The sequence below is a fragment of the Balaenoptera musculus genome, chromosome 14, assembly GCF_009873245.2.
Source record: "Balaenoptera musculus isolate JJ_BM4_2016_0621 chromosome 14, mBalMus1.pri.v3, whole genome shotgun sequence".
Taxonomy (NCBI): domain Eukaryota; kingdom Metazoa; phylum Chordata; class Mammalia; order Artiodactyla; family Balaenopteridae; genus Balaenoptera; species Balaenoptera musculus.
Genome location: NC_045798.1, coordinates 40129447 through 40142332, shown reverse-complemented (window position 1 = coordinate 40142332; position 12886 = coordinate 40129447). Strand labels below are relative to the sequence as shown.

Genomic DNA, 12886 nt, shown 5'->3' with positions numbered 1-12886 from the left:
TTACATTTCAAATGGTTTAATCGGGATGCCTGTCAAAGGCAGGAAAGGTGTTAATCCAGTGTGAAGTGCTGACATCGAGGTTCCGCATGCTTTCAAAGTTTAAATCACAGGTCTTCAACTTTAAAAAGCTCACAGGCAACCTGAAACTATATGTAACTACATACAGTGATTGATACATATCTGTATGAAAATACTGTCTAACAAACATATATAATGCTTTACAAATGAAGAAGCCCTTTCATATAATTATCTTAAATCACAAACTGCAGTTCTGTGTTTAAATGCATCTGTCTGACTCAAAAGTGTTTTTAAAAAGTGTCTATTACATTACTTCATTTAAAGGTAGAGCTGGTCAACAGCAGATGAAGAGACCTCAGTTTACCCAACCTCACAGGCTTACTGAGGAAAAATGAAAAATGCTGGCTAAAGGTTTGGATTTCTGTCAAGCCACTATCAGGTAGACAATCTCTTGTGTCTGCTTAGGCTACCTTTTTAAAAAAACAGATCACTGGAGATATACAGCTCTTACTGCACATCCTGTGGTGCCCTGTTCCAATCCAGGTGTCTCTCAGTGACTAGTCTGGCCATTGAGACACAGGGAAAGTTACTGAGAGGGGCCTTCTGGAAAACTTTTTAAAGAAGGACAAAAACAAATGACATGTGCCTTTTTCTTTTCCCTTCTACCTGCCTGGAACATGGACATGATTCCAGAGGTGGCATAACTATTTAATAGTCACAAGGATGAAGGCCACATACAAAATATGAAAGAGCAGAAAGCTAGAAGAAATCTGGGTTTACGAGGGCATGGACCAGCTTTGGACTGCCCATCTCCAGACATTCTAATGTGAGAAAAAGAAAACTAGTCATTTGTTGTTTAATCTTTTTTGGATCTATTTTTTTGCAGCTTAGTGTTAAGCTGATACACAAATTCACAAGATTATTTGAAGATTAAAAGAGAAAAATCTATGTGAAGAGTGTAACACGGTTTCTGGAATATACTAAGTGACCAATGAATGGCTATTATTTGGGGGAGATTAGTTGACTGCCAGCAGAGAACAAAAAATCAAACATAGGATAAACAATTTGGGAAGGGAAGAAAAGTGCTGAATAGAAGCTATGATAGGTCCATTAAAAAAAAAAAATTAAGAATCACATTCAGAGCCAAACAATGTACAAAGAGGGTCTAACATAAAAGTAGATACTAAATATAAGTGATTTATTTTCCAGTCCCCTCTGTGAAAACATAAAACTGATGTCATTTATTCATGAAAACCTTGATCAATGAGGAAGACGAGACTAAACAGATTTTTAAAAACTCTGAGAAGTAAAGGTTATATCTATAAGGTAATTTAGATTTTCGTGAGGCATTGCATTCAGTGTGTCATGTACTCCTGCTTATGTAATACTGTCAAGATCTGGATTAAAGGAATACACAAGACACTGATAAAATGCCACTAGAAAAGGTGACACAGATGCGGTCAGTCATCTTGATGACTCAGACACTAGGTTCTGGAGGAGTAAAAAGTTGCTAAATACAGAAATCTATTTTGTTCACAAATTGGAAGTTCATAACATTAGTCAATCCAGAGAAATACAACTAACTGAATTTGAACATGTGGGTGGAGAAGAACTCAAATTCAGTTTGAAAACTGCACTAGGAATAACAAGTATGATGAAAAGAAAACATGTGAAGAGCTGGAATAGTATGATCAGAGGATGTTAATTTATAGTACGTGGCAAAGGAATGAAAGTTGATATTTGTAGTCATCTTGAAAGGAATTCACTACCGAGTAGTACTTCATTTCAAGTCAATGAAAGAAAGAAGCTGGAAAGTTAAAAGGATTATTAAAATTTAGCCTTTTAAAAGACGTGAATGCCAGACATTGGAATGACCTACATAAGAGCAACTTGGTTAACAGAATAAAAATCTATGTTAACATGAAGTCACTGCTGAATGTGAATACCAAGGGAAGATGGAGTAAAATATCTGAAAGGCAACAAATCAGACTACAACTATCATATTTTCAAAATTGTAATTAGGTATTACCAAATAAAGTAATAAACAACTTTTAACTTAGAGTGCAAAATAAAAGCACCTTATTATTTTAAAGGTGCAAAAGCAAGAAAATACGACATAAACTTATCCATTTTTAAATAGTCGTCTGTGTGATGGGTAGATGCCATTTCAAAACATTTTCAATAGAAAAATGATTTATAAATCAGTTTTCAGAAGATCAAAAAAATCAGTGTTTAATACCAACTTTAACTATAAATAAAAAGAATATTGTCATCTCTCCTGTTTTTGCTTCAACATTTATATCTTCTGCTCTTTGCCTTTTGGAGAAAATATTGCATTGTAAGGCTGCCGTCTTTTTGGACGAGGACAAGGATCAAGATCTTCTTTAATGTAACCTTAAAAATAAATCACAAATTTAAAAGACAATATCTGCAACATATTTCAGCATATATCCAGTAAACATGTGTCTCATTTAATGCCTTTTAAGTTCACATGATTTTTCTATTAGCTGGTTGTGTTGATTAATGATTTCACTACTTAGCATCAATTTTCTCATTTATACTAAAAACAATAGCAAACATTTATGAAATGTGCTGTATACATTATCTAGGATAACTCCCACACTCCTCTGCAGCAGCTTCCACTATGCCTATTTCACAGCTGAGCTAATGGAGACGCAGGGAAGTTTGATATCTCGCTCAAGTTCCCAAAGCTAGGAAGTAGGAAAGCTGGCGCCCTGCCCAAGATCTAACTCCAAAACCAGAGCACTTAAGCACTTTCCTATTCTGCCTCCCATTGGTTGCAAATGGGGACAAATGGTAAACATGAACTTTTTACTATTATGATAAATTCCAGGTGCTTATCAAAAACTTTTTTCAGTAGCTATTTGATGAGATGACATGTTCCTATATTCTTCAGACTATTCGATTCTCCTAAGGTGTCTCCATTCACGTAGTTTTCAGGGGAGGATTCTGCTCTGCCATACCCCTAGGCCATATTAGGGGTACAAGCACAGGCTCTATCCAGACTGTCTAATTCTATTTGATGACCAAGCAGAGACATCATGTCAAAGAGGACTTGTTAATGGGGAAAGTGGAAGTATGGTAATAGCTGTAAGAGACTCTGCATCTTTTGGAAAAACTTACCACTAAATATCTGGAGCTTTAAAGCTGCATATGTTCTCAAATTACATTAAATGTAAGTGCTGTATTTGAAGGGGCTAGTTGCATGTCAACAGACTCCCAAACAAACAAAAGTCCTTTTTACTCAAATATGTTTTATAAATAATTAGCATCCTGGATAGTGAGGTTTTAACATCTAAAATTCAGAGTAGTCTCTTTAAAAAAAAAAAAAAGATGCTTTTCAACAATATAACTTTGCTGCCAACTTTTGTAAAGTTATGAAAAGTCATTTTGATGACTGGATAAAACAAATTACTTTCTGAAATCTGAATGAAAGAGGAGAATAATGCATACACAATCCCATTAAAGTGCTTATAAACAATCTATGATTCCAGTGAAGTTATTTGAAGAGTTGAAAGTTAAGCCTTTATCTTTACAAAATTGTATTTATGTCACAAAACTGGCACCCAACTTACAGCAGAAGGTAGAGAACCGTGGAGAAAAAGTTTAGTGTTTAGACTCGGGTATACACAGTATTTAAAAAAAAGAAGTTCCAAAATGTTACAATCTGTATTCTCACCTCTTTCCATACAAGTCTGAGTGGAAGGAAAACCAACTTCCCAGAAATTCTCTGGTGTGTTGGGTGGAATGTAGCGAAATCGGTGTCTTGAGCAGGAAGCCAACTTCTTTTCTCTTTCTTCTGCTGGAAAATCTGCATAATACTGATAATAAAACTGGTGAGTTTTCCACTTAGGAATAATAAATGGAGTGTTATGCTTACTGGTTATAAACTAGAAGCTAAGAAGACTATTATTCAGCATGCTAAGGAAACGGAATTCTCACTGATGATAATATTAGTAAGTAATACTATCTCTAAGTAAATTACTATATAAATTACTAATAATAATTAGTGCTGGTCTGTGAAATGTTTGCTCCATAAAGAAAAGGAGCCTGTATCACAATGTAAAAAAACATACTGCTTCCTGCTTCAGTAAAGTCTTACAAGTAAAAAAAACATGCCAGCTGAACTTTACAGCGTGCTTAGTGGTACAGCTGATTTATATACTGGTGCTGCAAACTCTTCATCTTTCTCAGACCAGTAACAAGAAGGCCAAGGCCTGCACTCTCTGAATAGCACATTTCTCAATTGTTATTTGAATATAACGTGTGTTTTGAAGTAATTTTCCTTTCACTACAATTTTTTAAAATAAAAATTTAGCTTTGAATGTTGTAGGCTTCACGACTTCCCCCTTTAAACTAGATCTTTCAATTAGGATCAAAGGCATATTACTTTTTGCAAGTGTGATCATAAGGAACCTGAACTTCATGCAAAGAAAGATAAAACTTTTATGTGAAAACTATACCGGTCTTCAAGCTCTAGATCTAAAGAAAATAAAGCAGTAGTGTAAAGTTTAATAGAACACAAATGATAGGATCACATAATCCAGCTAATTCCATTTTACACTTGAGGAACTGAAAATCAAAGTGATAATTCACCAAAGATATCACCTATTAAAAGTGGCAGACTTAGGACTAGAAATTTTTTGAAGTAAAGGGTTTCTAATATATTTTTCTTTTATATAGATTAATTAATTAAAGGTTTTAGAGTATCTCTGAAACTTTTTTGGGGGAGGGTATCTTTTTCTTCATTCTCATTGCCATGAATATAAGCCTTTGTTACCTTAGCCTGGGAACTGCCCTTAGAGAATCATGGTTATCAGTCAGTGTTAGAGAAACATTGCCACCAAATTACAACATATTTGAAAACAACAGTAGGCTAGTGTAGCTGTTTAACGCAGTGAGCAAGCGGAAGAGTGTTAGAAGATAAAGTCAGAGAGGAGGTGGGGTGGGAGTCTGCTGTCCTTGATAAGGGCTTTGATACCATTTCTTAGACAGGAAGACAACTAAGGATTTTGGGCAGAAGAGTGACATGATTTAACTTTTATTCTAAAAAGATCATTTGGAAAAAAGACCATTCATTGCTGTGTTGAAAGTACAATCAATAGGATTTGCTGATAGATCCATTACTGAGATATGAAAGAAAAAAGTAGGTAACTACAAGATCTCTGGTTTAAACTAGAGAAGAATGGACATATAAAAGGCTCAGAGGTAAGGTTTGAGAATTGGAGATAGAAACTATGTGTTTGCTTTAGGACACGTGAAATTTGAGGTGACTATTAGCCACATGTATGTTGCATATTCCACATGTGGAATAGGCAAAGGGAAAAATTTAGGAACTGTAATTGTAAGCATACAGACAATATTTAAATACATGGGACTGGCACTTTCACTCCTGGTCATGAGGGAGTAACAGGGAACAGAATTACCCTCTACCTTAAAAACTGAAAAAATGGAATAAAATGCATGAAACAGTGTTTTCAGAGACTGGATAACAGCACAAAAAATGATTCCTGAGAGAAGGAAAGCAAATTAACAGTGTTTCCAGCAAAAGAGCTTTATTCTCACTGGTAGTAATAGTTCCACTTAGAACTAAAAACTGGAGGTTTACTTAGTATAGACCATATTCCTTAAGAAATCATGATACATTCGTGTTATGAAAACTCATGATACAGGAGGAGGTTTTGCTTGTATCACCAAACTGCTTTCCAAAATAGTGATCTCAATTTACACTCCCGCTGTTAGTATATGACAGCATTTTTCTCACCAAATGCTTACGGCACTGTAACCTATTCATACATAACTTTAATGTGCTTGGTTATCAAATTCTCTAGCCATAGTTTTTAAAAAGAAAACTTAAAAGGGGAAGTATATTGCTGGAAGCAGGTATCCAACAGCTAAAGGATAGCAAGGGAAGAAATAAAAACAGTAAGTTTCAAAAAGACACAGAACCTGCCTAGCACTATTTATTAAGAGGACAATTAGTACAATCTACTTCAAGATATACTATCTAGTCCAAGACACCCGATGTATAAAAGGAAAATACAATTGTGTTTTAAGGATGAAGTAGAGCCTATTCATCACATTTTGTTTAGAAAGGAAAATGTTTGGGGGGGAAAAAAAAAAGAGCTTATGGTTGTACTAGTTATTTAGAAAAAACAATTATGAGTACATCTCATTTCCTCAGAGTGCTGGTGTTTAAGTAAAAAATAAAATAGCCAAGTTTCCAACTAAAATGTCAAAATTTCGCCCAAATAGTATATGTATTAGAGCCTCTGCTGTAACATAACACAAGGTAAAAAAATTAAAAGATATACAAATAAACATAGAAAAGACAAATGGCACAAATGTCTTAAGCTGGAAATAAGAACTACTGCTTAGGCTCTAGATTCACTTAGAGAATCTAAGAGAAATTGAGGGCTTTCGTTTTCATCTATATCTCTCAGGTCGCAGCCAGTATGTATACTCTATGTATTCATTCTGTTATTCCTGGCTCAAACTTGTTTCTAGATACAAATACGGTTTGTATATGTGATTTTAAAATCATGCATATAAAGCCATCTTTACAAAAACCCAAATGACAGTATTTACAACATTAGTACTTACAATTTCACATTCCTTACATGTGTGTCCAAGCAATTTTCTTCTTTCTTCTTTTTTCCGGACTACCTCAATATGAGGAAAATTTTGTAAGCTAGTCTCTCTGGGGGGAAAATGAATTAAATTTATCTGTTACTATAGAGACCTTTGGTTTAGGTTTTAAATTAGCAAAGGTGAGCATCCAGAGGAGAAATAATCCCAAAACATTCATTCATTTTATTTGAAATGCTTCCCCAGAATGTGAAAAGAAACAAGCATTTCTTCATTCACTCTCCACTAAAATATTAAGTATTTTACATATTACATAGTATTTTACATAGTATTTTACATATCAGGTATTTTTATAGATATTTTTCTCTAACTGAAAAAGATAACTATTACTTCCTATTTTTGCCTCTGGCTGGCTGAAAATAATTATTAGGTTGGGAGGTAAAATATAAAATAACCTAATTATAAAGGAATGCTGTATTATTAAACTCAGGAATTGCTATTCTATAACATAACTGAGAGAATACTGCCTGTTAACTAGGTTTCTAGTACTAAAAACCCATAAATCAGGGCTAACCTACTCCTCCCTAAGGAACAAATTCATTTGTTTGCATGTCATTTACTATTTTCTCCAACAATTTCTTTTGTCGCTTCCGTCTACCTTAAATTCTTCAAAATATTAGGCACAATTATCATTTGTGCTTGTCCTTAAAGACAAAGATTCTATTGTGAACCACCGGAAACCTAGGAGGGGTCAAAGCCACTGAGGTATGGATAGATGAGGTATACAGTTCTTTAGTAAGAAAAAGCAATCAGGAAGCATGGAACATTTCTTTATAATATACTTGCATCCTACTTAAGCCCAATATAGAAAACACCAAATTTACAAGTAAATGAAGACTTATGTAACACCATATATGTTTGTTTATAATAGAAACATCACCAGTGAACTTAAACAGTCTGACTCACAAAAACTGACTTTTAAAATGACCTGTTGGTAACACATCTACTCCTTTGAGGTATTTTGATAGTTGGCAAGTACTGTTCTTAAAAAAAAAGCTTTAAATGCTCTATTTCAAAACATATCAGGTTATATAGGTCCTTTTTGTGCTTAAATCCAACAACTCTCTGGAGCAACCGGTAAATTAAAAAAGACCAAGAAACAACAGATAAAAAAATATCGCCATGACTATACTTTCTTTCAAATAGTTTATGGAATCTTAGGTTTATATAGAATATAATTTAGCCATATCCTTTCCTCTGAATCTAATCTATCCTGCTTCTGTAGTGTACTATAACGCAGCAGGGAATCCACTAGTAGACTGGCAGTTGCAGTAGACATCAAGCATCACCTAAAAGGTTACTAAGCTTCTTGTCCCTGAAATAACACAACCCATCTTCCCAGGGTTTGCTAGTACTCTCAGTGGGGAAAGGGACCATACTAACTCTGAGACTTATACCATCCTTACATCTTTACCCACGTCCTGCATCTCCAGCTATCTAATGGTTTCAGAATAAATAAAACTACTCATGTATTTTTTTAAAAGTTAGTGAACCTATGGGACTTCCCTGGTGGTCCAATGGTTAAGAATCCACCTTCCAATGCGGGGGACGCAGATTCGATCCTTGGTCGGGGAACTAAGATCCCACATACTGCGAGGCAACTAAGCCTGCGTGCCAAAACTAATAAGCCCGCACGTCTCATCTAGAGAGTCTGCGTGCCGCAGACTACAGAGCCCAAGCGCTCTGGAGCCCGTGCGCCACAATGAAGATCTGACACAGCCAAAAATAGAAAAAAAAAAAAAAAAAAGTTAGTGAACCTATACTAGAAACATCTGAAATGACAGTTCTTACTGTGCAATCTTACCTCTAGGGATCTATTCCAAAGATGCACAGGCAAAAATTTGAAAAGAGAATGCACAAGGCTATTCACTGTAGCATTATGCATGCTAGCATAACTGTAAACAACCCAAATGCTCATTGCTAGGGAATAAACTATGTACAAACAACAAAATACCATGAAATTAGAAAAAGAAATGAGGAATATCACTATATACTACTATGAGTGATTTCCAGGACATATAGTTAAATGAAAAAAGCAAAGTAGAGAAAAGCATATATAGCATTCTACCATTTGTATAGAGAAGAGAGTACAATTATCTATATCTACATCAATTTCAAGATATATAGAAATTTGCTTTTACTTCTTAAAATGTCTGGAAAACCATAAATTTTTAACAAATGGTTATGTGTGTAGGAATAGGAAGCTATCAAAATGAAGGGGACTTCACTATAGAAGACAGACTTCGGAATATACCCTGTTTTGCAGCCTCTGGTATCATATACATAATTTCCTTAATTTTAAAGAAAGAATTAAAGATAAAAAGAAAAAACAATTTCTAAAAAATCAAAAGCAAAATTACACAAACATGGATACTGGGTTGGTAGCACAACTACAGAGAAAATAATTATCCTAAGTGACCTGAAAACACAGTGATTTGACTGTACCTTTCTGATGGGATATATCATAAGGACAAGAAGACTCAAAAAAGTCTTAAACCATTTTCATAAATCATGTTATTCATAATAGTTTGAATTATTCTGAGAGTGTTCTGTGGAATCAAGTTAAATGAAGAATGATGTTAGTGGCACTGAGAAGTGGGATTTTCAGTAAGCGGGGAACTAGATACAGATGTAACAGACGAGGTTACAGAGAAATCCTGTAGTCCTGAACTTGAATTGAAGCTATCAGTATGAACATATGTAGTTTATCTTAAAAAAACAAAATGAAACAAAAACTTTACTTCTAACTCTGTCCAGCTAAAAGGTCCAGAAACAATGGCTAACTGGATCAATGAGCAACCCCAGCAGTCAGACTGCGGCCTAAATACTGTTAAACTAGGGCTCCTGCAGAAATGGCAGATTCCAGCCTATGGCAGGAGCCTAGAACATCCTCTCATACCAGAGCAAGGAAGCTATGAAAGACAGCTAGAGTAGTGTCCATTCAAAGAGGCTTCTGCTGGGCAAAGATGGGACAATCTGAGTATCATAAGGGTGATAAATGCAATGGATTGAAATGCATCAAACATATTTAAATCCATTAGTTCATAATGATACTTAAACAAGACTCTCTCTAGTCACATTTGAGATGCTAGGGTACTATTTCTTTGGAAAACTGGTGAATAAAGGGAAAGAATTAATCATTTAGCAACAAAATGACAGCTCTTATCTATTAGAGTCTTACAGGCAACAGTAGAAATTTATCTTGGCCTGTCAGATTTCTAAATTCTTGATCAAAGTATAACCAATAACTTTACTTATTGAGTGACTGAATTTGCCAACATCATAACTTAAAGAAAAAAAAGCATAAAAAGTTTTTTTGAATAAACTGCTATGCCTTAATTCACTTCTAGAATGAATAGTACATGACTGAAAGTTAGAGAATTTGCATATTTGCATAAAAGGCAGAAAGGAGCATTATGGTTTCAAATCAAGATGCTTAAATTTTTTTTTTAAATTTAAAAATTCTCGTAAGATAATTCTGAAGCACAGCCTAAGGCCTGCCACCCAAAGGCTATACTATATACAAGTTACAGTATTCAATAAATTGCTGAAGTTCAAATAAAGTTCACAATAAAATAGGATAAGAATAAAATATGTTATAATGAAGCAGAGAAAATAACTGTCATCACTGTCCAAAACAGGGTAGTGGTGGTAAAAAAAATTTCCTTATTTTAAAAATTTGCCATTTTTATACTTGAGTTCCATTTTTGTTATGGTCATAAAGTAAATGATACAGACTCTATTTTAACCAAAGTAGCAATATTAATAGGTCAGAGATCCTCAAACAAAGATAGCTCTGTGGTACTTCCAATCACATTGCTGGTATTAACCAAGGCCAACTTACCTTTCATCATCTTTAAAATATGGCTCCACAAATGCTTTCTGTTTGACTTTATCTTTTTTATCACCAGGAGCTGTAAACAAAACAACCATACCACAAACTGAATGTAGAACTTACTTAGAAATAATTAGCTTTTTTGGGGGAAAAAAAGGACATATACCAAAACTTCTATTTTTATTGGGTTTCATACTCTGGTCCCTGGGCAATTAGTTTAAATTTTCTATAACTAATTCCTTCCTTTCTTTTTCATCTGCATAATAAGGAGAGTGCTGATTATCTCACCTAAGAATTACTAAAGAGATAAAAATCGTAACTATAAAAAGTATTTTAGACTTTAAAAGAACTACTCAGATGTCCATTATCATCTGGCACCAAACAACAATAACAAGATGGCTTTTAATCTGTTCACTTATTAGTCCCGTTGATTTTTATAATGTGTCTTTAAGGTAGCTGATAACTAGGAAATAAAAATATTTTAAAATTTTATCAGAATATTGGTGACAAAATAAGAACTAGAGCCCATGGACGTGAATCCCAAGTTGTCTAGACTCAAATAGCTAACTGCTATCATCTGTTCAAATAATCAAAATTTACTGAGCATTGTGCTAAGTTCTGGACATAAAATGCAGAACAGGAGAGACCAGGTCTCCTGTCCTCACGGAGTTTACATTGCAGTGAGGGAAACAGACATTAAGCAAGCAGACAGCTAAGGCTACCTGAACATGTAAGGTAATAACTGATGAATACAGAGAAGTCAGCCGTGAGAAGAGGTACGAATGGGGAATGTTCTAGGTAAAGGTCCTTGATGGCAAAAAGTTTGGCACATTATAAGAAGTAAGAGGAGGATAGTGTGGTTGAGATTTAGCAAAAAACGGAAGTGTTGGGGAAGATGAGGCTGGGGTGGGGGGAGTGGGCAGGTACCAGATCATGATGGGACATGGAGGCCAAGAGAAGGAGTTTGAATTTTATTGCAAGTGCAGTGGGAAGCCACTGAAGACTTTTAAATATTATCTACTTTACTGAGGCATAATTTACATACACGGATTTTAAGTGTACTATGATGAATTTTGACAGATGTATATTCCAGTGTAACTGCTAATACCCAAATCGAGACAGAGAACATTCCCATGAAAGTTTCCTATTCCACTGTTTCTCCTGCACAAGAATGTTCTCTTATGTCTCTCCCCTCCCCAACAATCACTGATTTAATTTCTATCACCATAGCTTAGTTATGTCTGTTTTAGAGCTTCATATCAATGAGATTATATAGTATGTATTCTTTTTCATCTTGTGCATTTGTCTAGCTCAACAGGTTTTAGAGACTGATCCATGTTGATGAGTCTAGTAGTTCCCTCCTTTTTGTTGTGAAGTAGTGTTCCATCATGAGTATACCACAATTTATTCACCTGCTGATGGACATTTGGGTTGTTTCCAGTTTTGACCTATTACAAATAGCACTGCTATGAACATTCTTGAACACATCTTTCCGTGAACATGTTTTCATTTTTCTTGGGTATATATCTAGGAGTGGAATTGCTGGGTCACAACACAGGTATATGCTTAGCTTTTACAAAAAACTGACAACTTCAATAAAGCTGTTAAAAAACCCCTGCTGAACTGTTTTCCAAAGTATAGTCAATTTTCTACTCCACCAACAATGCATGAGAGTTCCAGCTGCTCTTCACACTTGCTAATGCTAGATGTTAGCAATCTTTTTAACCATTCTGGGGGTGTGAACTGTTATCGCCATCCCTGACTGTCCAAGAATGTTGATCGTCTTTTCATGTGCTTATTGGCCATTCAAATATCTTCTTTTCATTGAAGGATTTTTAAGCAAGAATACAATCCAACTTAAATTTAAACTAAATCACTTTTAATTCTCTGTAGAGACTGGGCTAGAGATAAGAGATACATAAGAAGACCAGTTAGGAGGCCTGGAATAGAATAGGTAGAGATCAGAGTGGCTGAGACCAGGTAGTGGCTACAGAGATGGAGAGAAGTGAAGTGCTATGAAATATATTTTGGAGATACTGCTGCCAGGGTATTAGACTGGGCATGAAGGTCAGGTGAAAAAAGTCAAATATGACTCCCACATTTCCATCTTTAGTAAATGTGAGGATAGTAACTGAGGCTTAATGAAACCCAGAAAGGCAGAGGAAGATCAAATTTGGGTAGAAAAATAAAGATTTCTAATCGGAATATATTAATTTTAAGGTGCTTATAAGATGTCCAGTATGTAAGTGGAATAAAGTCTGAGGTTCAGAAGAGAAAGGACGAGGGTGGGAGTAATGAATATACAGAAACGTCTTTTTCACTTGTCTTACAGAACAGGACATACTCTCGTGTTCTTCCTACTTC

The 12886-nt window shown here is 34.9% G+C and overlaps 1 protein-coding gene across 6 annotated transcripts in view; it reads right to left on the bottom strand.

Annotated features, from left to right (window-relative positions):
- Positions 1–875: 875 nt before the first annotated feature.
- The window catches only part of RBBP8 (RB binding protein 8, endonuclease), an 83742-nt gene continuing 71731 nt past the window's right edge, over positions 876–12886 (bottom strand). The window contains exons 15-18 of one of the 6 annotated variants that reach the window (XM_036874425.1): positions 10532–10601; positions 6643–6739; positions 3719–3872; positions 876–2412 (exon numbers count right to left, since the gene is read on the bottom strand). In XM_036874425.1, coding sequence (XP_036730320.1) covers positions 2315–2412; positions 3719–3872; positions 6643–6739; positions 10532–10601 — 419 coding nt within the window. In that variant the 3' untranslated portion in view covers positions 876–2314. The remainder of the gene's footprint in view (positions 2413–3718; positions 3873–6642; positions 6740–10531; positions 10602–12886) is intronic. The other 5 variants (XM_036874427.1, XM_036874426.1, XM_036874423.1 and 2 more) reach the window with 5 other exon arrangements.